Source organism: Diachasmimorpha longicaudata, chromosome 13, assembly GCF_034640455.1.
Source record: "Diachasmimorpha longicaudata isolate KC_UGA_2023 chromosome 13, iyDiaLong2, whole genome shotgun sequence".
Classification (NCBI taxonomy): Eukaryota; Metazoa; Arthropoda; class Insecta; order Hymenoptera; family Braconidae; genus Diachasmimorpha; species Diachasmimorpha longicaudata.
Genome location: NC_087237.1, coordinates 6561549 through 6580763, shown reverse-complemented (window position 1 = coordinate 6580763; position 19215 = coordinate 6561549). Strand labels below are relative to the sequence as shown.

General features: G+C 37.9%; 5 protein-coding genes across 14 annotated transcripts; 2 read left to right on the top strand and 3 right to left on the bottom strand.

Moving 5' to 3' along the window:
• Positions 1-546: 546 nt before the first annotated feature.
• On the bottom strand, positions 547-4081 carry LOC135168841 (major facilitator superfamily domain-containing protein 10). 6 transcript variants are annotated; one of them, XM_064133426.1, is made up of 9 exons: positions 3592-4081; positions 3141-3504; positions 2867-2995; positions 2510-2772; positions 1986-2277; positions 1690-1910; positions 1270-1360; positions 1039-1176; positions 547-846 (listed from the first exon to the last, which is right to left on the bottom strand). In XM_064133426.1, exons 4-9 carry the CDS (start codon positions 2756-2758, stop codon positions 734-736), a joined length of 1104 nt encoding a protein of 367 aa, XP_063989496.1. In that variant the 5' UTR covers positions 2759-2772; positions 2867-2995; positions 3141-3504; positions 3592-4081; the 3' UTR covers positions 547-733. The 6 variants fall into 6 exon arrangements, with proteins under 6 accessions (XP_063989496.1, XP_063989493.1, XP_063989495.1 ...); XM_064133423.1 differs by lacking the exon at positions 2867-2995 and having other exon boundaries at positions 3141-3519; XM_064133425.1 differs by lacking the exon at positions 2867-2995 and having other exon boundaries at positions 954-1176.
• LOC135168888 (mitotic-spindle organizing protein 1-like) lies at positions 4064-14319 on the bottom strand. 2 transcript variants are annotated; one of them, XR_010300109.1, is made up of 5 exons: positions 13972-14319; positions 13412-13506; positions 13053-13297; positions 10041-10213; positions 4064-4198 (listed from the first exon to the last, which is right to left on the bottom strand). XR_010300109.1 is itself a non-coding variant. In XM_064133495.1 (4 exons), coding segments are annotated over exons 2-4 (309 nt in total). In that variant the 5' UTR covers positions 13414-13506; positions 13972-14319; the 3' UTR covers positions 6444-10151. The 2 variants fall into 2 exon arrangements, 1 of the variants encoding a protein (XP_063989565.1); XM_064133495.1 differs by lacking the exon at positions 4064-4198 and having other exon boundaries at positions 6444-10213.
• LOC135168875 (LDLR chaperone boca) lies at positions 11760-13018 on the top strand. The gene is made up of 5 exons (XM_064133479.1): positions 11760-11974; positions 12060-12134; positions 12415-12575; positions 12644-12788; positions 12869-13018. Exons 1-5 carry the CDS (start codon positions 11837-11839, stop codon positions 12914-12916), a joined length of 567 nt encoding a protein of 188 aa, XP_063989549.1. The 5' UTR covers positions 11760-11836; the 3' UTR covers positions 12917-13018.
• On the top strand, positions 13476-15762 carry Vha14-1 (Vacuolar H[+] ATPase 14kD subunit 1). 2 transcript variants are annotated; one of them, XM_064133487.1, is made up of 7 exons: positions 13476-13516; positions 14127-14200; positions 14597-14631; positions 14744-14825; positions 14919-15001; positions 15094-15216; positions 15423-15762. In XM_064133487.1, exons 1-7 carry the CDS (start codon positions 13500-13502, stop codon positions 15450-15452), a joined length of 444 nt encoding a protein of 147 aa, XP_063989557.1. In that variant the 5' UTR covers positions 13476-13499; the 3' UTR covers positions 15453-15762. The 2 variants fall into 2 exon arrangements, with proteins under 2 accessions (XP_063989557.1, XP_063989558.1); XM_064133488.1 differs by lacking the exons at positions 13476-13516; positions 14127-14200 and having other exon boundaries at positions 14424-14631.
• LOC135168836 (large neutral amino acids transporter small subunit 1) lies at positions 15644-18981 on the bottom strand. Of its 3 annotated transcripts, none has more exons than XM_064133414.1 (10): positions 18957-18981; positions 18247-18545; positions 17892-18114; positions 17604-17719; positions 17270-17540; positions 17081-17204; positions 16755-16955; positions 16533-16682; positions 16244-16421; positions 15644-16132 (listed from the first exon to the last, which is right to left on the bottom strand). In XM_064133414.1, the coding sequence occupies exons 2-10, from the start codon at positions 18383-18385 to the stop codon at positions 16071-16073; spliced, it is 1464 nt and encodes a 487-aa protein (XP_063989484.1). In that variant the 5' UTR covers positions 18386-18545; positions 18957-18981; the 3' UTR covers positions 15644-16070. The 3 variants fall into 3 exon arrangements, with proteins under 3 accessions (XP_063989484.1, XP_063989483.1, XP_063989482.1); XM_064133413.1 differs by lacking the exon at positions 18957-18981 and adding an exon at positions 18809-18950 and having other exon boundaries at positions 18247-18558; XM_064133412.1 differs by lacking the exon at positions 18957-18981 and adding an exon at positions 18809-18950.
• Between the last annotated feature and the right edge of the window lie 234 nt (positions 18982-19215).

Sequence of the window (19215 nt, the reverse complement as noted above, 5' to 3'; positions counted from 1 at the left end):
GTCCAGACGGGACATTGTGGGGCGTCCATTCGGCGCGTCGGCGTCGACCAATTGCTGTGCCGAGGAGATCACGTGATCGATATTCTTTTACTGTCGGAGTGACGAGTCTGTTCCTTAGAGTGTCGAAGTGGGAGATACGGATTTGTATGGAAATTAAGCGAAGTGGGGGTGGCTACGAATGAAAGGGACTTGTCAGTTTGCCCATAAGTTTTTGCCTCGACGATGGTGAAAGACGGGAGGAGGGGGTAATACCAGGAAAACGTGAGAATTTTTACCAGTCGGCGGTATTTAGCAGGATAAAGAACAGGGGTTTGAAATTGTTATTATCTGATTGATGAATTGATGAGAATTGGCTGGCGGTGGCGCGCAGACGTTTGAAAAATATTGGTTTTAATAACAACACGATTCTGGTGAATTTGTGGGTTTTATTCTGATATCAAGAGATTTTTTCTGTTCGACAATATTCCAAAATCGAAAAGAAAAAGAATGGAAGGGAGCCAAATTAAAAATCTCCTGTCGCTCTTAGCATTGATGAAATGAATTAAATAATTTGTAATCAAATATAATTTATTTCATTCTCCCACTTAACTCATATCTCATACGAACAGTAAATACTTTGATCATAAGTTTTTCTTCGAAGTAAAGTGAACAAAGAGAGTTAAACGAAATAAGAAAATCCTCCTCCCCATTGCATTAAGAAAACTTCATGAAAATCCGTTAAATAATCTCGTCATCAGCTGTTCTTCTTATCATCTACAATATTCACAGTGTGGAGTATCAAAGGAGGCAAAATGAGAACTAGACCTCCAAACAAATAAGTTACAGTGCTGCCAATGCCCCAGAATGCTAAAACCACAAAAAAATACTAATTAATTAACGACTTCCCCTTGTGATGTGCTAATTAATTATATCAGGTATGAGGAACAAGGTGTGGAAATGAGGAATGTGCATACGTGATGTATCAGAACTGGGCAAATCAATACCCAGAAGCAGCACGTCCTTCTCGATAGAATATATAATTCGTGAAATAAAAATCACCTATGGAAGCGACAATCGGTCCACTGGCACGTGCTAATGCTCCCAGTGACCTAAATATTCCGGTAATGGTACCCTTCTGATGCTCGGGGCCAATTCGACTTACCAATGTCGACATACACGTAACAGCCATTGCGGTTGCTAAAACAAAAATGAAAGTTTCGGGTATAACTCAAACGCTGAACTAAAATTATCTACACGGGGCTTTAGTTTGCTTATTTTTTTTCTACCCACACACTGAGAAAATAAATATTCCGATGTAGAGGACACTGATCGAGCTCGCAATACCGATTATTACGAACGCTGGAATTATCAGCCACAGGCCCTGGAATTTAATTACGATAATTTAGTTCATGATTTTTGGAGGAAAATGGAAAAGTTTGATGAATTAACTTGAACCTTTTTTTCCATTTATGTTCCTTTGCTTTGAATCTATTTTCGAACATTTCTGCCAATTCTGTATTTTTTAATTCTTAACATCATCAGATTGTGAGGGGGAATATTATCACTACGTTTTTCCATTTTCCACAAAATAAAAAATAACAAGTTTTTCTCTACAAAATGATTCCATAGTAAGAATTATTTAAACAATATTGTAAATAATTTTATAAAATCATTTTACCCCACCCTTAATAAACTCAACATTAGACTCACGAGTTCAGTGAAAAATTTCGTTTTTTCCGATGGAATTCGCCTGACAAATCCCCCCTGAAGTGTCGCCATAGTCACCCCTATCATCAAAAACATGTAGCCCTGTTGCATGCTGGTGAAGCCAAAGGCATGATGCGTTAAAAATGTCAGAGTGAATTCCAGTCCACTGTATATGAATAGATACAAAAAATACGTGTGTCCCAGTGTTCTCAGGCGTTTCAAGTCTGCGGAAAAATATAAAACAAATTATCAGCAATAATAAGTTGTCGGGTGATTTGCTATTACGATTTAACACTGACCACTGGCTTCTAAAGCATTCACTCCATTGAATTGAAATAAATCCACTGGATTTATGTACATGATCGCCCCGGAGAGCCCTCTTGCAAGGGATTTTGAACGTTTTTTGATGCTCAACGTCTCCTCGAGGGAAATACTGACGTACACTAGATTCGCCAGGGAAAGGGTGAAGGCGAACAACGCGGGGTAGACGTACCAATAATCATCCCTCGATTCACTCGATAGCTTCGAGAACAGGACCCCTATTATCGGACCCAACACAAATCCTATTGAGAATGCTATCCCAACTAATGCCTGAAATTTTATCAACTTGTTAACAATTGACGATTTTCAATCGTTAATATCTCCGGATTGACTGAGTGAATTTGGAAATTTCCCCTCTCATTCTCAACATATTTTTTCCGTCTTGAAAATGAGACGTGATGTGTCGAAATCGGATCAATCAATTCGGAGATATTGAAGATTTAAGAACTTCATTCTACCCCACCCCATTCGTTGTATCCTATTTATTGCAATGAAAACCTACCATAGACCGTCCTCTCTTACTCGGTAACGTGACATCCGTGATGATAGCCATCGATAAGCTAATATTTCCCTTACTAACACCGCCCACGAGCCTCGCTACTACAAAAATCATAAAATTGTGCGATAATGCCCACAGTAAATACGAAATGGTGACTCCTGTTAAGCATAGCAACATCATTATTCTCCGTCCATAGATATCTGAGAGAGCTCCAACAATCGGCATGCTCAGAAATTGCAGGAGTGAGTACATCGATCCGATGAAACCTTCAAATAAACAACGCAACCAATTAGTTGCGCTAATTAATTTAAAAACCACCCGTATTTGCGCGCTGTCATGGGATTCAACTTCATTACATACTTGGAGCCTATTTCCTCCCTCAAAGAGTCTTTAGCAATTTTTTCACTAATTCATTAATTTATTTGATACTTTTTGCGAGGACAACAACAGACAACTCTTGCCTTCCTTCTTTTAGAAAGCGTTTAATGTCTACGAAATAAATCACTTTATCGTAAAATGTTATAAGGAGTTGTTATTAGGGAATTTCATTATCTACAAAAACGATTTTATCACCTTTTGTCAGAAAATGCATTATTGTTTGAGAGCTGTGGAGGGATAATGAAAATATTCTTACCCCCGAATAAAACAGAAGTGAATCTCTCGGGGGCATTCAGTCTTATCTGAACACTGTCAATGCACCCTAGAATCCAGGAATACAATCCGTCGTCCTCGCGGCTCTTGTAATGATCTAGCAACGCCGGTAACAGCGGCAAGATCATGGTAAAAGCCAGGAGATCAAGGATCAGTGAGCAGAAAATCACTGGGACCATTTTCTTATGTTTCTCTGTCGGTTCCATCTCCCTCGACGTACACATGTCTTCAGAATATTTGAAATACTCAGGGAATTTGATACATCAAACTTTCCTATTTCGCAGATTCATGAAAACAATTCATAGGTTTTACAGATTGTTGCATCAGGCAGCAATGTAAAAACAATTCTATAAAAAAACGACCTGATGACATTTTTAAATTGTATTATCTTCCCATTAATTAATTAATCAATTAAGTATATAATCTCACCATACCTGGTTGATATTTGAAATGACAAACGGGGAATCCTTATTATCAGTTAATCACTCTCATTATCACTTTGCCGGTGCATCTGTCATCTTCTTGGAATGACAATTAAATTCACTTTCGACTGATCCGCGATAGAAATAGTGCAGACAAGAGCATCTCAACGAGCTCGACCTCAACTGAGCCGTCAACTTTCTACTAGAGGCACGTCAGAAGGACCTCAATATTTCCGCTTCCCTTTCCTTCGATTTTTTTCACCACAACACGGGATGATAAGAGGTGAGCAACAAGTGAAAGGCGTCTTTAAGTTCGATATAACTATATTTCAGTGAACTACTCCCATGTGTTATGCGTTTTTGGATGGTAAAGGCAGTGTTGCGAGGGACGACATGAAAATATCCTGTTATATCAGCTGTTGATACACCAGGAATTGATGCTTCCCAAGGATTTCGAATTCATTGATCGTTATTGATTTATTCTCTTGGGATATCGGCTTATCTTATCTGATCTTGAAGTTAATATCACTCCTTATCAGTAGAATTATTAATAAATGATTGTCGACGATTGGAAGATCATTAGCGTTAATCGATTGCTTCATATTGATCGATGGATCTTCTGAAAAATGATTTTTTTGTAGACAGTGCCCAATAAATATTATTTGCGCATTAGGTAATGTCCGAAGAGGTGATTTATGTGGACCAAATTTTTTGTTGATTTTTCATTGATCGATGTTCATCATTTTTCTTACATCTAGACGATGTTGAAGAGGAACTTATCATATGGCTACTGAAGCTGATTAATAGATCCCTTGAATAAATTTAGAAATATCATTTTGTACTCTTATACCGAGAGAAAAAAAGATTTCTTGAGAAAAGTCGATTCTCTCGATAATCAATGCCAAAAAGGTGATTTTTTCTCCAATTTATTGATCGATTTTTTCCATCTATTGGGTTTTAATGTCCAATTGGTAATCAGCAATTCCTTTAAATCGACTTTTAATGATTTCGTCACAGGAAAATAATTGAACGATTATTCGGGTCAATCAATTCATTAGTATTGATCGATAAATTTAGAAAAATATTTTAAAAATTCTGTTCGACATTGACTACTCTTTATTTATCAATGAGTATTGATAAATTTCTCTTTTATTTGATCTGATTCTGTTATCGCTCCATACTCTAAATAGAATTTTCATTCATGCGTAACATGAGAATAATTGGAAAACCGTTAGAGTCGACAAATTAATTGATATCAATCGACGAAACTCGTGGGAGAATAAATAAATAATAAATGCATAAAATGATGAGTGGAATGTCATGAGAATGCAAATAAAAATGCATAAATAATGAAAATGTTGGAGATCTTGAGGATCAGCGAAATATTAAATGCAACAACGATAACAAAGTATTCTAGGCTACCTCCTACAACTTATCGATCATTGTTTTTCATTTTTATCAGTGAAGCGAAAAATAGGCGAGCACATTGGGTGGCGCACCCATTCTGCTAGCCATTTACCTGTGTGCGCAACTTCCGGCGGCGCCTGCGGACGCACAGGCCAATCGACAATCCACCGATTACCAACACAACTTCAACATCTTTTGTATAAATTGCACACTAGGTCTCCCCCGTAACGCGCACATCGGGGGGATTATATTTTCTTTCATAATGATAATGACTGTGGTACTGGGTAAATATGTACATATTTACGATTCTGTGAAGTCTCCATTAATAATTTAATGGAGAATTTGTTCAACGAGAGCGTCTCGTTTATGAATAAAAAATCAAATCAAATAAGATCATATCATCGTCGCTGTCGGTTCATTAGTTTAAACATTAATTATAAAAATAACTAAAATGAATAATAAAAAACAAGTGTAATTGAATATTTATTTAAAACTTCCCACATCACATAATACCGAGGTACTCTGCATTTATGAATTCAAAGGGAATGCCCGTTGTTATTATGATTATTGAAGTTGAGGTGAGGAACATACGCGTAACAAACGTGGGGCAGGTGGCCCTCAACAGCCCTCATGAAGAACCTCCTCTTCACTACTTCGTTTTGCCGTATAGCATTTTTTTTTCGAGGGACCGCTCGAGTCAACGAAAACCGAGTGATTTCAGGAGACGCTTACCAGCTGTGAGGGCTGCACACGAAAGCACAACGTGGAAAAACTATCTCCTTGTTATTACGTAAAATTAAAGAACACCGGGGGTAATTGTCATTTCCTCGTTGCTGATGCCCTCGGTTAGATATACGCGACAGATTGAAACGCTTGAAAAATCATTGGAAATAACAGGGGCTCAGGATATTTAAGTATTGTTTACTATTTCGTAAAAATTATAGACAAAAAAAATTATGAAATTTCATCGACATTTAATTTATCCACAAAATTCTTAATAACTATTATTATTAGCAGAATTTTCCTGGCAGTTATTAAGAAATTAGTGATTGGAGTTGTTTAAAGTTTTTGATAATCCTATCCTATCTTTGTAACTCAAAAGTCCATTTCAGATGAAATTGTGGATTTTAATAATTTTTGAGCGGTTAAAAAAATTCTTTTCCTGGGGGAACAATTGAATTGTTTATAAATTAAAGGCAAAAATGCGGAAGCTACTGTAAAACATCGGGTCAAATGGAGCTCACAAAAAGCTCTGATGTTTTACTACAAAGGCAGAAAAGCATTTCACTGAAGAATAAACAGCCAAAGAACTTGGATATCCTTAAACAATGAAAAATCGAGAGGAAGTTTTTGGTTTTCTCAGAATATTCTGCCTCGTGTCCCTTTTTTCTACCCCTCCACGGTGTTCGCTGTTAATGTGTGCGTTCTTACTAATACCGAGGAACCTGGGGACAAGAAAATCCGATGACAATGGGACAAAGAGAATTTTCGACGGTATAAGGCCGGCTGCGTTGCGTACAATGTGCAGTGGGTAAAACCCCTCTTTTCTTGTTCAAACTTGAAAGAAAGAAGAAAGAAATCGAGTTCGGAGGCCAACAATCATTTTTTCATAAATAAATAGTTAAAAGGTTTTTGCGAAGATCTTTGAAAAATTATCTTTGAACAAAAGTTCATATACAAGCTCATTAATTAGATTATTCCAATTATTTTTACACAGGAGCAGTATTTTGCGACTCATTTGCAGAATTTAGAGAAACGAGGCTTTTTCTGTAGCTTTCTGATTTTCTGAATGAATAAATAATTACCGACATTAACTGCATAGTTAAAAATTCTAAAAACTAATGAATTATTATTGGCCTTCACAAGGACCCCAACAAAAAAAATCGGCTACTCTTTACTCCGCCAATCCCAAAAATAAAAATTAAACTTCACAACAATAGTCAACAATTAGGCAGCAATGACCAACATGTCGTGACATTTTCCACATTAATTGCCTCATTAAAATAAATTTTCCCAATGAAAAATACCCGAAACAGTTGTAAAAACCAATCAATTACCAATTAATTACTATTCAGTCCCTTCCCAAATAAATAACTCCTAAGGCCCATAAAGCCGAAAAACAGTGACTAAACCGTTATCAAATCCCCAATAAACCCAGTCTAAAATTCTTCAGGTGTTTTTCAATCAGTTAAACCAAATACCGAAAATTCAACTCCATAAATCCCGAATAAACATGATATACAGCCGTCAAGGTTGTATACATTTGCAATAAAAATCATTGTAACTGTTGTGACCTGCTGTCGACCCATCCGAAAACCGGGAAATCGGGATTGGGCTGCTCTGAAAACGTACCCCCCTTCCCATGCCCCTGCTGCTGGCCCTCCCTCAATAACCCGAGGGCCCCAGGTCTGAAGGAACAGCCGTCCTGCTGGCTGGTGGAGCATAAGTGTACGCGCGTGTACCCGACAACACAAACCAAACCGAAAAACCCAGCAGATGCAACACTCAATGTCCTATACCTTTCCAAACTACCCTAGCCGTTTTCACCGTATACCTTACAGAAGGCAAGAGAGAGCCTTCCAATATCTAACAAAATGCGGTATATGCACTGTACGTACGCACACGACAGCTGTTCAGGCCTCTACAAGTGGTTCTCAAATTTTTTTCTCCCCCCGGGGATTTGTTCTTTTTTTTCAGGGAGGGGGTGGGAATTGTTAGTTATTTGGGGGGTGTGGATTTTACATCATTGGGAAAATATGGAAGGGGTGGTGGAGATTGAATTTTCAGACCTGTTGCAATATCTTTTTTATTTGTGAATTTACTGCTTGGATTTATTACTCGGGGATTTTAAACTTGTTGATTGACAAGTGCTTGGAGAGCGGAGAAGTTGATGGTCTTTTAGTGAATTTTTTCGAGGACATTAATCATTAGAAATAATTGAGGGACAATGGGAAAGCGAAGGATTATTAATTTGAATACTCCATCGTTAAGAATGATCGCATAATTTTAATGGGGTCAAATATTCCCGAATGTTCCCATAATATCTCACAACGCATTCTCCAACCGCACCAACGGAAATTTATATCCCATGGAAATAAAACCTGATCTATTTCATATGCAAAACCCTAGGGATCGCATTTAATGCGTTATAAAAATATAGAAGGGATTGTATTTTAAATCGAATTCAAACTTCTTGTTATACAAGTGTTTACATCGCCTGCCAGAAGGATCAATTGACTTTTCAATTAATTTTTATAACAAAACAAAGGCTCGATTTTTTGAACAATTAATAATTAGTGCCGATAGAATGAGATAAATAACTATAATGATATCAAGATTTTTTTAGCATTAGATTTAGCATTTGCTGTAATTCATCGCTTTATTCAATGAGAAAGAAATTAATGCAACAATTCCATTTCTCGCACACTTTCCAACCTGGCCAACGGAAATTGCCCCCCTGTTCAAAAGCCTCTGATTTATTCCATACTCAAAAAATTCAGGGATCGCACGTGTATCCAAAAACCCGTCCCCACCCATCTCAATACTTTAAATTCTCTCTCCCTATACATCTCCAATCTCAATCACAAGACAATAAGACATCTATCCTCGTTGAAGCTAGCTCATCGACAAGGACGAAGAAATTTTCAACGACAGCTGATACAATTTTTTGGCGGGACATAACATCGGTACTGTTGTCTCTTCTTCGCGAAGAAAAGAAACTTGAATCCCAGTGAAAGAAATTCACCCGGTGATGAAAAAAAATATTATTGAGTATTATAAGTAGGTCTATGGGGAAAAAGTTCCCCCCTCTACCCTCCGTGCAAGGTCTGGATTAAATTCTCCGCGGGTATTGGTGGGGGTAAAATAGGGGAAAACTATTCTGGCCCCATTGGATTCTGGAATAAGAATAACGTCTGTTCCCTTCTTCAGAGCCCCTCCTGACCCCTCTGTGCCCCACCACTGACACCCCAAACATCGTCAACCAACCACTGACGGTACGGTTTTCGCCTCTTTTACTACAACACGACTAAAAATTTTACAACTACCATTGTGATGGGCACATGCTGTATAGGGTCTAGGGTGGGGTTTTTGCGTTTCACCCCGGACCCCGGGGATCGGCCCCAAGTGTTGTCCATGGGGCACCGGTGTGGGGACCCAAAAGAAATAAAGAGGCAGGGACACCTGGCTCAGGCCAGCAGTCTTCCTCCAGTATTCATCAGAGTTCAACGTCGAGGAGACGACGTGACAACTCTCTGATCAGGAGCCATACATATGTATATATATTTTTTTTTTTGAGGATAAATTTTTGTGTGTGAACTATAGTGAAGTGACTACGGAGTTGAGGTTTATTTACTTTTTTTTTTATCACCAGAAGAATTTATTTACAACCAGTGAATTCAAGGGTTCGCTTGTCGTAAATTGTTTTTCAGGTGATTCAGTTTTAATTTTTTTGTTCAACTTTTTTTTCTGTGCTTTCTCGATTCGGAGATGATCAGGCAATTGTTGTGTACGAATCGGTGAATCATGAGCTCTTGATTTGAATTAATGATGACTAAGATCAACATCAAGGAGCTTTTGGTATGATTTTTAATGATTAATTGCATGAGAGATAGGTCGAGATATGTGACAATGTTTCCATGATCTTTGTAATATTGCACTTGTCCCGGCCTATCGAAGTGCAGAAATTTCGACAGTTTTTCTTGGAGACTGCTTTGGAAAGATGTTCCACAAGATTTTGATTGTCGTGCAGGCGGAGATGAGCGCACTATTTGTGATTTTTTTGTATATCAAATTGCACTCGTCCCGGCCTGCGGGATTATCGATTGATCAGCCCCATGAAGCAGACGTGTGGAGAGCTTTTGTTGTAAGTTAATAGTCGAGGGGGATTTAGACGCATTTCGTGGAACTGCGTCATAATTTTCTTGCGTGAATTTTCAGGACTTATTGTTTTGGAAAACGCGATAGCTCCGTCGAATTAGTGGAGAATAAATATTTGTTTCCAAAAGAAAATAAGTTTATGAATTTAGGGAGGTTTGCGGTGGATAATCGTTTACCTGGGAGAATAGCTGAGTTGATGAGTGGTGACGATTGTATTCATAACAACGTACTGGATTGTCACTAGCACTTATCGTCTCATAACTAGTCCCTAAAGTGAGGTTGTAAGCTCACTTTGCGCGCACAAGATCGCACTTTCCACACGTGGTGCATCCCTGGACTGCGTTTCGATCTGCAAATAAAAAAATCCAAATCCAAAAAAATCCAAAAAGTTCAAATAGATATTATGATACAAGTGGGAAAATGGCACTTGTTGCACACATCGCGCACCGAAAGTTCCGTTTTTTCTCACGAGCGTCATAGAATATAGGAGGATACAGAAAAAACAAATGTATTTACATTAAAAATCCTTTTTCATTGTACTACGGATAAAACGCCGTTTTACGACCTTGTGAAAAAATAGTCTATTTTGTTACAAGGATTAAAACGAGATTTTTTACTTATGAAGAGTAAAAAGCCCTTCCCAAAGGTGAGAGAATATTTTTCCCACGAGCATCGAACCCTTTTTTTCTGTCAAAAAGTGGGGAAAGTACTTACGCACTTTACGCACGAGTGATGGACAATGAATTTTAAACGCATAAAAATCCAGGTCCCCGTGGATTTATTAGTAGAATAAAAAATTAAACATGAATTATGTAGTTAAAAATATAAAACCTGCAGCTTCCCTCTCCCGAATTAAACTCCACTGCTCATTGAAATAACATAATACGCAAAAAGGACTGAATCCTATCCCCCTTTCATATGCTAAACCCATCATGATCAATAGCACGAAGGTTGAAAAATCCGTTACTCCTGTCTTAGGGGTGTTCCCAGATGGTTTACACGGGTGGATTGAATGGTACCAACAAAGAATGGACGACCAGCCGAAAAAAAAAGGAAATGTGGAGCTGAAAATATCATAACCGGGATTTTTTTCCCATGGAACCCTGTTCCCATAGACCTGTTCCTTGTTTTGTCTCGTTATGATTATGTATTTTTATTTGTCGAATTAATAAAATTTTTTCACGAAAAGTTTCCTCCCTTAATTCAAAGTGTTCTAAGCTATTATAATTGGTGGACTTCATGGCTACATTTAATTCATAAAAATTCGATTGTTTTGTCAATAAAAATCTGCAAGTCGAGGACATATTCTGATATCGAATCTCGTTCCATTGAATACTTTCATAACGGAGGAAGAAATGTTTGAAGAACTGACTGACTCTTCAACACCTGAAGAATCATTGTCCTTCGCACACGCTAAAAACTGACCCAATTTGGCAATAAATAATTGAGCCACTGAATTTTATGTATGAGATACGGTTTCAGGGGAGATGTATATCAATGTGGCTCGTGGTCAATCGTATACAGGAATTCATTTGGATTTTATCGTGTGCGAAAGATATCTCATGTTATCGGATTTGAATAGTTACCGTTGTCGCCCAGATTTGGGATTTTGGTGCTTCATTCAACAGGACAACCCAATTTCTCAATGATTCCATGGACCCGGGTTAATACTTTTCTAATTAACAATTCTATCTTATTCACATTTCATTCACTTCTTTCGAATTCACTGTGATCAGGTCTTTACCGGTCTTTCAGTGTCTTTTTGGACGAAAAAAACGTTAGGCATTCCGTTAACACCTCGACGTCGCCATCTTACTGATATCAAACAAAACAACTGCACACAGTGACATCTACATTTCCCTCATTTCACTGCACTCATAACCTCGAATTTCGCCGACAAGGATAAAATTTGTTTCTTTTTTTTTAGAATAATAATAAAAATTAGGGGGAACGTTATCGTGACGGTGCAGACATGAGGCTGGAAGTGTTTATGATTATTTGTGCGTTATTATGTGTTAATGGAGAAGAGAAAAAGGAAAAATCATGGAAGGATAAGGATATTAGGGATATGACAGATGCTGATATGGAGAGGCTGTTGGATCAGTGGGAGGTGATTTGTTGTTATGATTCTTTTTATTGTTGGAAATTGCTTGTTCATTGATTTTATGGGAAATAATTGTCGGTGTCATCGTTAGGAGAACGAGGAACCGTTGGAGGATGACGAGCTGCCGGAACACCTGCGTCCCGCACCGCAGATAGATTTTTCCCAGGTTTTCAAAATTTCACTTATTTGGGGTATCTTTAAAGTATTAATATATCATTTGGAGTTCGAGATACTGAAAACAGGGATCGACCTAGTGAGCTAGAGTTTATTTTACGGTTTATATCTTACGAAAAGGCGATTATTGTTTTCCGATGGGATTTTTGCCCATTTTCCGTTCATATCTCAGGAATCTACGATCCGGCTTTGATAAATCAGGACTCATTTTAAAGCTTAAGGGAATATCTTTGAAACCTCAGACATTAAACAAAGTGCCTAATAAAACACAGATTGACCCATCAAACCCTGACAGTCTCCTGCGAATCTCTAAGCAGGGGAAGAACGTTATGATGTTCGTGGACGTTCGAGACGAACTTTCAGAGACTGAAGCCGAAACTATCATGAAAATTTGGCAGGGGAGTTTGCAAAATAATCACATTGTTGCAGAGAGGTAACTTTCCTCTTGAGATGAATAAATTGATCTCTAGTGATTCGACATTGACGTTCTTCTGTCGACAGGTATCCAATCGAGCCCAAACGCTCGATATTCATGTTTCGAGAGGGATCACAGGCAGTGGATGCGAAAAATTATTTAATAGAACAACCGGAATTGAAGCACGTCACTCTCGAGGGCAATAACTTCCCGGGGAAGCATGTCGACGAGGTGAACATTCTCTCAATTCTTTATCAGTAAAATTCTGAAGATGATTCACACTGATTTTTGGATTTTCCCAATTGTTTCAGGAATACAAAAGTGAAGACAAGAAAAAATCAACAAAAGTTGAGTTATAACTAGAGGTTATGACACAAGTTGAAGGCTGTGTCAGCAAAATTCATGTGACTTTATTGTTCTTTCTGCCAATACACGAAATAATTTTTTTATTTCTTTCAATGTAAAAAAAATTCTGGAAATTTTATTTTAATGTACCTTTTCCACTCTCTGCATTGGCATTCTCAAGGGCTTTGACTTCCCTCTGCAGCTCTTTGACAACAGTAGCTAACGCCTGAGGATTGACACCATTCTCACACAATCTTACGCAAATACTCAGTGTCGCTGGATCTAAATTGGTATTCAATAATTTTGAGATCTCGTAGAGGGTCTGAAAGGTCCTCCGAGCTGCATTCACCTGGTGGTTGACTGGCTCAGGCATGCTGGCTCGTTTAGCTTCCTTCCTGGAAAGAGAAGATCGAGATTTTTTTTTTATAATTCTGTGGAATAACTGGGCTTTGGGTTAATTTAATTTCGTGGTCGGTCATTTCTGGCTCAACGCCTGTGTCACAATTTACATTTAAGTATTGGTGATTTGCCAGAAACACATCAAGATCAACTGGGAACGTGGGTGAGTGTCAGTGGGGGACCAGACATTCCGCGGAAATGGGATCTGTGGAGATGTAAGTGGTTGATAAATTGTCAAGTGGACTTTTGTATTATTTGATTGAGGAGTGAGGCGAAGTATTCGAGGGTTCGAGGTGTTTGAGGGCTCTCGATGGGAGGAATCTGTGGAGTTCAGTAGGAGATCACTTGACATTGATCTTTGATCCTGCAGTGAAGTTTATATTTAGATTCTTTATTCTTTGTGCTTAAATCCGTCTTTTATAATAATTTGGTCAATTGGATCATTAATTCATTGAGAAATTGGATTTGCTTGATCCATTAAATTCAATTTTTTTTGTCATTCAACATTCAATTACTCTACGAATGAGAGATTGTTAAAATAAGTATCAAAATACACATTTTTATTTAATTGAAAAAATTATTAAATATTTTGCTGGAATGGGGAATGGCCAAAGCTAAAAAAATATAAACAACACAAAATGAAAGCTATATCTCTGACAATTACACTTACTCTCGATTGCCGGACAGTTTTACGTTCCTCTTGTCCCTTTCAATATCCAAAACACTGAGCACCGTCAATCACATCAAAATATCTCTTCATCAGATGATCCTCCCCATAAATACAATCAAAAACAATCGAAAATAATTTGATGATTGGTCCCTCAGGGCGGACCCGGTGTTCGAACCCGAGGAGAAGAAGAGACGTCGACCAATTCGAGAGGATTCTTCCTACATAGATCGTGAGTATCTACACCTCTTTGACCCAGTAAATAAAGAAATCAATCGGTTTTGGAGGTGATCTTGATCTCGAAAATCTCTTTGGATGCACAAAGTCGATGCTCAGCTGCAGAATTCTCTTTTAACGACATCTCGAGGTGGTGACAGGTACCTCGTGCTGAGGCTGATGCCTCTGGGCTTCGTAATGTGCCGCCAGTTTGACATTTTCCTGGATTTTATTTCCAGTTTTGATAGGTGGAGTCAGCTGGTCACGAGTGAGACGAAGGTGTGACGGTTCATAGTCAATTAAATTAAAAATACGTGGTTTTTCGTAAATTGAAATCCCCCCAGCATCAAAATCGATTGATTCGAGTATCTTTATCCTTAAACATCTTTAAATATGGCTCTTCACTCCGCAGGAAAGGGTAAACTCCTGGCGGTTATTGGGGACGAGGTGAGCCTGCATTCAGCTTTAAAAAAGTTGTGTTCGTACTGATTGCTGTACGATTATCAATCTCAATTAATCAATTCATTTAGGTAGGATTCATTTTTGGGGATTTTTTCAGGATACGTGTGTGGGATTCTTACTCGGTGGAGTTGGAGAAATTAACAAAAATCGCCAGCCCAATTTCATGGTTGTGGATAAAAGTAAATATCAGTCTTGTGAACTTTCTTCCCCAAAAGTCAATAAAATCCAATTTCCTCATTACTGTTGTCACTTATCTCACTTTTTTAAAACAGACACACCAGTTGGTGAGATCGAAGAAACCTTCAAACGTTTCGTCAAACGTGACGATATCGACATCATTCTCATCAATCAGAACGTACGTGATAATAATTTGCTCGACTTTGAACAATCAATAGATTGTGTAATAAATTAATTTAGTTTGAGTAAAAAAACACTTGTTTTTTCCAGGTGGCAGAGATGATTCGCCACGTGATTGACAGCCACACAGCCCCCGTCCCCTCAGTCCTCGAAATTCCCAGCAAAGATCATCCCTACGACGCCAGCAAAGATTCAATCCTGCGTCGGGCTAAGGTAAGAGATTGAATTTACTAGGGCTGATGAGGCGATTAAAAACTAGATTTTTTTTTACGTTCATGATCGTCGGAAAAATTGGTCAGGATTAAAAAATGATTTCCTGAGTTATTGGCATTAAAAAAAAAATCCAGTTTGCCTTATTCTGCCTCCAACACTGGGGATAATTCGGAGAATAATAATTGCAACCAATTTATTTTCCGTAGGGCATGTTCAATCCCGAAGACATTCACTGATTTCCATCACCAAACAAACGTAATTATCGTTCATCAATAATTATAAATAATCCACATTCTCGATTGAATATATTTCGTAAATGTCTTCGTCGCGTTGTTCTTCAAATAAAATTCAATTACTTAAATTATCCAACATTCCGAGTGCTGCAATAATTAAATGATTCGAATGGTTTGAAATATTGAATTGAAGCTTGTTAACTAAACCAAAATATCTTTATTCATGCGACACATGTAAAAATTGTATTAGCCGAATTATGTAAATAATTAACTGGACAAAATAAAGTATTGCTCCAGATTGTTTAGTCAACAAGATGGGCGACTTGTTAACGTTAATTCTTACCTCTGTGCGTTGAATTGTACGAGAAAAAAATAAATAAAGTAAAATGAGGACGAGATTTATTCCGAGACTGCCTCCTGCAGTTCTGTGATCTGTTTGTGAGTAAATAAATATCAATCCTCGGGCATAAAGCGTAATGCATAAATAAATAATTGATGCACGTGATGTACGATGAGATTCAGGGGGTATGAGATTCATGAGGAGCACAGTCAATCAATATTTGGCTTGGAGGTTATTGAGAGCATTATCTTCCGAACAATTTCTCATTAGAAAATGATCGTTTAGTCGTCTTGTTCCTCCTTCGCTGATATGAACAACTTCTGGATGAAGTGCGTGGCTCTAACTGCAAAGTTATACCACAATTATGATGAAAAATAATATAATAATACGAGTTATTGAAATGAAAAAGAATTGGAGGGTTTCTTAGTAAAGTATTTAGAAATTAGGGAAATACCATTGTAACGCTGGAACCAGTCTGGCTTATTTTTCCAAACAATTCCCACAAAATAAGCTGGAATCCCAGAAAGCGTGATTACAGTCCCCATGATGACCTCCCGAGGTCTCACATAACAAGGGACGAGAACTAAGAAGGCACAAATCGAGACAAATGTTATGGGAATCCATAAAGCCACCTGAAAATTGAAAAAAAAGAGAAGTGGATGGTTAGATAATTTAGACAAAAATTTGAAGAGAATTTCACCCGTGAACATTTCTTTTGTGATGAAGACAACAAATTTAATTACCTTTATTGGCCTGTCCATTTTGGGTCGCGAATATCTCAACCAAAGAATGCCAGCAACCGACACCATTATGAAAAATGATTCGACGATGCTGCAGTAAGTTATAAGTACATAAATATCACTGGTGTACAGCATCATCAGGGATAATATACACTGAAAGAAAAATTCGATTATTCATGGGTTCGCACGTGGATATAATCGGATCACATTGCGAGCTCAAATCACCAGAAAAACGAGGGCCGGGGTGGGAGTAAGACTTCTGATATTGAGATGACTGAGCATTGCTGGAAAGTGTCCATTACGTGCCCCAACAAAACACATTCTTGAGGATGTCATTATGTGGACACTCAAACCACCAAAAGCTGATGCTGCTACGAGAACTGGCATAACCCAGGACATAGCGCCCAGGGTTCGGTCTGCGAGAGTCTGAAGAAATTTAAATTTCATTTCAAAATTATTTTAACGAGATGTAATAACGGATTTTCAAATTAATAAATGTGAAGAGCTAGATTGCTGTGTTGTTAATTTAATTATTGTGAATGACATCTTACCACTGCAATCGCACTAGAGGCCATCATCTCCGTTGGATTGAGAACAGCAAGATAAGCAATATTGGCAAGACCATAAATTAAAGTCACTAGTGGTAGAGAAATGTAGATGGCACGAGGTAAATTCCTGCAAAAAAATATCTACTAATAAAAATTAAATTCAAATAATGGGGACTACGACGAAATACTCACACATAGGGATCTTTCAACTCCTCAGTCATGAAATTAAGGTAATTCCACCCAGAGTAGGAAAAAATACCAGAGTAAAAGGCAACAGCAATCCTCCCCGGATCACTGGTGGTGTCCTTGAAGGAATCGTGGAAATTCTCGACCCTACCAAGGATAAGCCACCCCAAACCCGCGAGAATAATGAGCACTAGGGCTGCAATCTTGGCGAACATGAACATGTTTTGCATTTTGGAGGTCTCCTTCACGTCGTAACAATTTATGAATGTTAATAAACCTGAAAATTAGATCGTTAGTTTTATAATTTAATGGATTAATTTGTTTTGAATGGGATATTTACAGATGGTTAAAGCTGCTATCAACCGCACGCTGCCGTCAGGGATACTGCAGCCAATGAAAAACGGCTGCAGCACATACTTGGCAAAGGTCAATGCCATAATTGCATTTGTTGTTGGTCTATTGTTAGAGAGAAATATAAAAATCAATAGAAACAATTTTATGTCGATTATAAATGTAGAAGTTCAGAATTAGAAGAAGGATTTGTTTTCTTGATTTGTCAGATATGGAAAAAGAGTTGAAGTTTAATTCATGAAATTGAAACATGTCTTGATTAAATTGGTCTTCTTACACGAAAATGAGATTCGCTGCCCACAAATACAAAAATGAAGGTAATGCACCAAAGGCCTCGTGAATATACGCATAATCTCCACCACTTCTGGGTATACTTGTCCCCAGTTCTGCGTAACAAAGTGCCCCGATCATTGACAGCAATCCACACAGTACCCAAATTACCAGGGACATACCAACACTACCCACTTCCTGGATTACACCTGTTGGTGATATGAAAATTCCTGTGGAAGCAAAAATTTATCATCAAATATAATTGTATGGATTAAAAAAATTCCTCAATTAATCTCGTCATAAAATAATCAAGAAGATATTAACAAAAATTTACGATAGATAAAAAAACATTCTTATGTTACCTGAACCAAAAATAATGCCCAGGATGATAGCAACTCCCTCCATCAACCCCAACTGTTTTTTCATCCTGATTTTTTCATGTTTTCCAGCTCCAGCTGCATTCATGGGTTCCAGTTCCTTCGGATCGACTCCCTTGCTCATTTTGAAGTCTTTTTTTTCAATATTTCAGGCACAAATTTTCAAAAAATCAACGATACAAAATTTCCTATCTAATGTTCGAGAAAGCCTATAAATTCCAGTTTTCTTCATGCGATGTTCCCTCTGATTGTCTTGCGTTTTGTGCAGACGGGACAATCATTCTCTGAAACAATCCCCTGGCATAATTAGTCCAGCAATCAAGTCAATTTACCCCATAGCTCATTCGAAAATTTAAATAACGAGGGAAATATCGTATCTCACAATCAGTGCGTCACTTATCATCGACATTGAGATCGTTAACACTGGGGTTATATCAGTTACGTCCACGTGTGCCCATAATGAGTAAAGCCGACTCAAGGACAAAACGTGGATCAAGACGTTATTTGATATTTCATGAAAAAGTCGATTTTTTAAAATACCACCTACCCATTAATTGGCAGAATAAAACTCTCGGACCCTTGAACGCATTAAAATACGAATAAACGGATTGTTCTGTTGCTTTTTACCTCCCGGTGTACTCTCGATGCTCTATAAATGTATGGGATATTTGGGGGACACATGGATTGATACTCACACAATAAACTTATTGCGCCATTCCTTCGCTTGGCGTCATATTCCCGCCGCCATTTTGAATAACTCACACTCCGGGTGGATGGTCTTGTTTGACAGAATACTTTACAATCGACTAACTGAATTTTCCTTCATTTTCAGAAGGACTGAGGATTCTCTCATGGGCTTTAAAATTAATGATGATTTTTTAAATTCGCATCGTTACCTCATGAGATATCGTCTTCTAATCGGTATCTCGATGCTCTTAGCTTCGCGGAGTGAAA

Bases quoted from the DNA above. Each gene is read 5' to 3' on its own strand.
- LOC135168841 (XM_064133423.1), bottom strand. From the start codon at position 3,381: ATGTGTACGTCGAGGGAGATGGAACCGACAGAGAAACATAAGAAAATG. The intron at 2,278-2,509 runs GTAGGTTTTCAT...ATAAAATTTCAG, and splicing joins GTAAGAGAGGACGGTCTATG to GCATTAGTTGGGATAGCATT. The intron at 1,177-1,269 runs GTGGGTAGAAAA...TTTTTGTTTTAG, and splicing joins AATATTTATTTTCTCAGTGT to CAACCGCAATGGCTGTTACG.
- LOC135168875 (XM_064133479.1), top strand. From the start codon at position 11,837: ATGAGGCTGGAAGTGTTTATGATTATTTGTGCGTTATTATGTGTTAAT. The intron at 12,135-12,414 runs GTTTTCAAAATT...AATAAAACACAG, and splicing joins CGCAGATAGATTTTTCCCAG to ATTGACCCATCAAACCCTGA. The intron at 12,576-12,643 runs GTAACTTTCCTC...TTCTGTCGACAG, and splicing joins AATCACATTGTTGCAGAGAG to GTATCCAATCGAGCCCAAAC.
- LOC135168888 (XM_064133495.1), bottom strand. The intron at 10,214-13,052 runs GTACATTAAAAT...TTTTATTTGCAG, and splicing joins CAATGCAGAGAGTGGAAAAG to ATCGAAACGCAGTCCAGGGA.
- Vha14-1 (XM_064133487.1), top strand. The intron at 14,201-14,596 runs GTGAGTATCTAC...TTCACTCCGCAG, and splicing joins GGATTCTTCCTACATAGATC to GAAAGGGTAAACTCCTGGCG. The intron at 14,826-14,918 runs GTAAATATCAGT...TTTTTAAAACAG, and splicing joins TTTCATGGTTGTGGATAAAA to ACACACCAGTTGGTGAGATC.
- LOC135168836 (XM_064133414.1), bottom strand. From the start codon at position 18,385: ATGAGCAAGGGAGTCGATCCGAAGGAACTGGAACCCATGAATGCAGCT. The intron at 18,115-18,246 runs GTAACATAAGAA...TTGCTTCCACAG, and splicing joins GGGCATTATTTTTGGTTCAG to GAATTTTCATATCACCAACA. The intron at 16,422-16,532 runs GTAATTAAATTT...TTCAATTTTCAG, and splicing joins AAATGGACAGGCCAATAAAG to GTGGCTTTATGGATTCCCAT.